Raw genomic sequence first — 752 nt, 5'->3', positions numbered from 1 at the left:
CCCCCGGCGCCCCCCCGGAGCCCGACTCCGGGCCGGCCAGCAGCCCGATGGCGGCGGCCGCCAAGCCGCCCGAGCTGCTGGGCATCTGCTCCAGCTACCAGGCTGTCATGCCCCACTTCGTGTGCCTGGCCGACGAGTTCCCACAGCCCGCGCGGCCCACCAAGCTGCCCCGGGGCAAGGGCAAGCTGAGGCGGCCCCGCCAGTCGCGCTTCAAGACTCAGCCGGTGACGTTCGACGAGATCCAGGAGGTGGAGGAGGAGGGGGTGTCCCCCATGGAGGAGGAGAAGGCTAAGAAGTCCTTCCTGCAGTCGCTCGAGTGCCTGCGGCGGAGCACCCAGAACCTGAGCCTGCCGCGGGAGCAGCTGGGCAGCTCCAAGATGCGGAACAGCCTGGACTCCAGCGACTCGGACTCAGCGCTGTGAAGCTGCCCCTCCGAGCACCTCGGCCCTGGTCCCGGACTGGTCCCAGGCCGCCTGACCCCCCCCCGCTCTCCGCTTCGACACTGGCTCAGCGGCGAACTCGTAGCCCTCCTCCGGGCGCTTATCTAGGGCTGTGACCGGGAGCGAGGCGAGGCCGCTGCCCCGTTCAGGCAGCCCGGGATGGGGGGCCAGGGCGAGGGCTGCTGCCCCTCCCCCCTTTCTTTTTTTCTTTTACTCTGCCCAGTCCAAACCCTGATGTGAATGTGCCTGGTTCTAGAAGCGTCGGAAGTGAGGAGAGAGAGAGAGAGAGAGAGAGAGAGAGAGAGAGAGAGA

At 68.0% G+C, this 752-nt stretch overlaps 1 protein-coding gene across 1 annotated transcript; it reads left to right on the top strand.

Annotated features, from left to right (window-relative positions):
- The first annotated feature begins 9 nt into the window (after positions 1–9).
- On the top strand, positions 10–734 carry CUNH11orf96 (chromosome unknown C11orf96 homolog). The gene has a single exon (XM_044683889.1). It carries the CDS (start codon positions 48–50, stop codon positions 420–422), a length of 375 nt encoding a protein of 124 aa, XP_044539824.1. The 5' UTR covers positions 10–47; the 3' UTR covers positions 423–734.
- Positions 735–752: the final 18 nt, after the last annotated feature.

This window comes from Gracilinanus agilis, unplaced genomic scaffold (genome assembly GCF_016433145.1).
Source record: "Gracilinanus agilis isolate LMUSP501 unplaced genomic scaffold, AgileGrace unplaced_scaffold37548, whole genome shotgun sequence".
In the NCBI taxonomy this organism is placed as follows: domain Eukaryota; kingdom Metazoa; phylum Chordata; class Mammalia; order Didelphimorphia; family Didelphidae; genus Gracilinanus; species Gracilinanus agilis.
The sequence above is the reverse complement of the archived record's forward strand: the minus strand, read 5'-3'. Positions and strand labels throughout refer to the sequence as shown.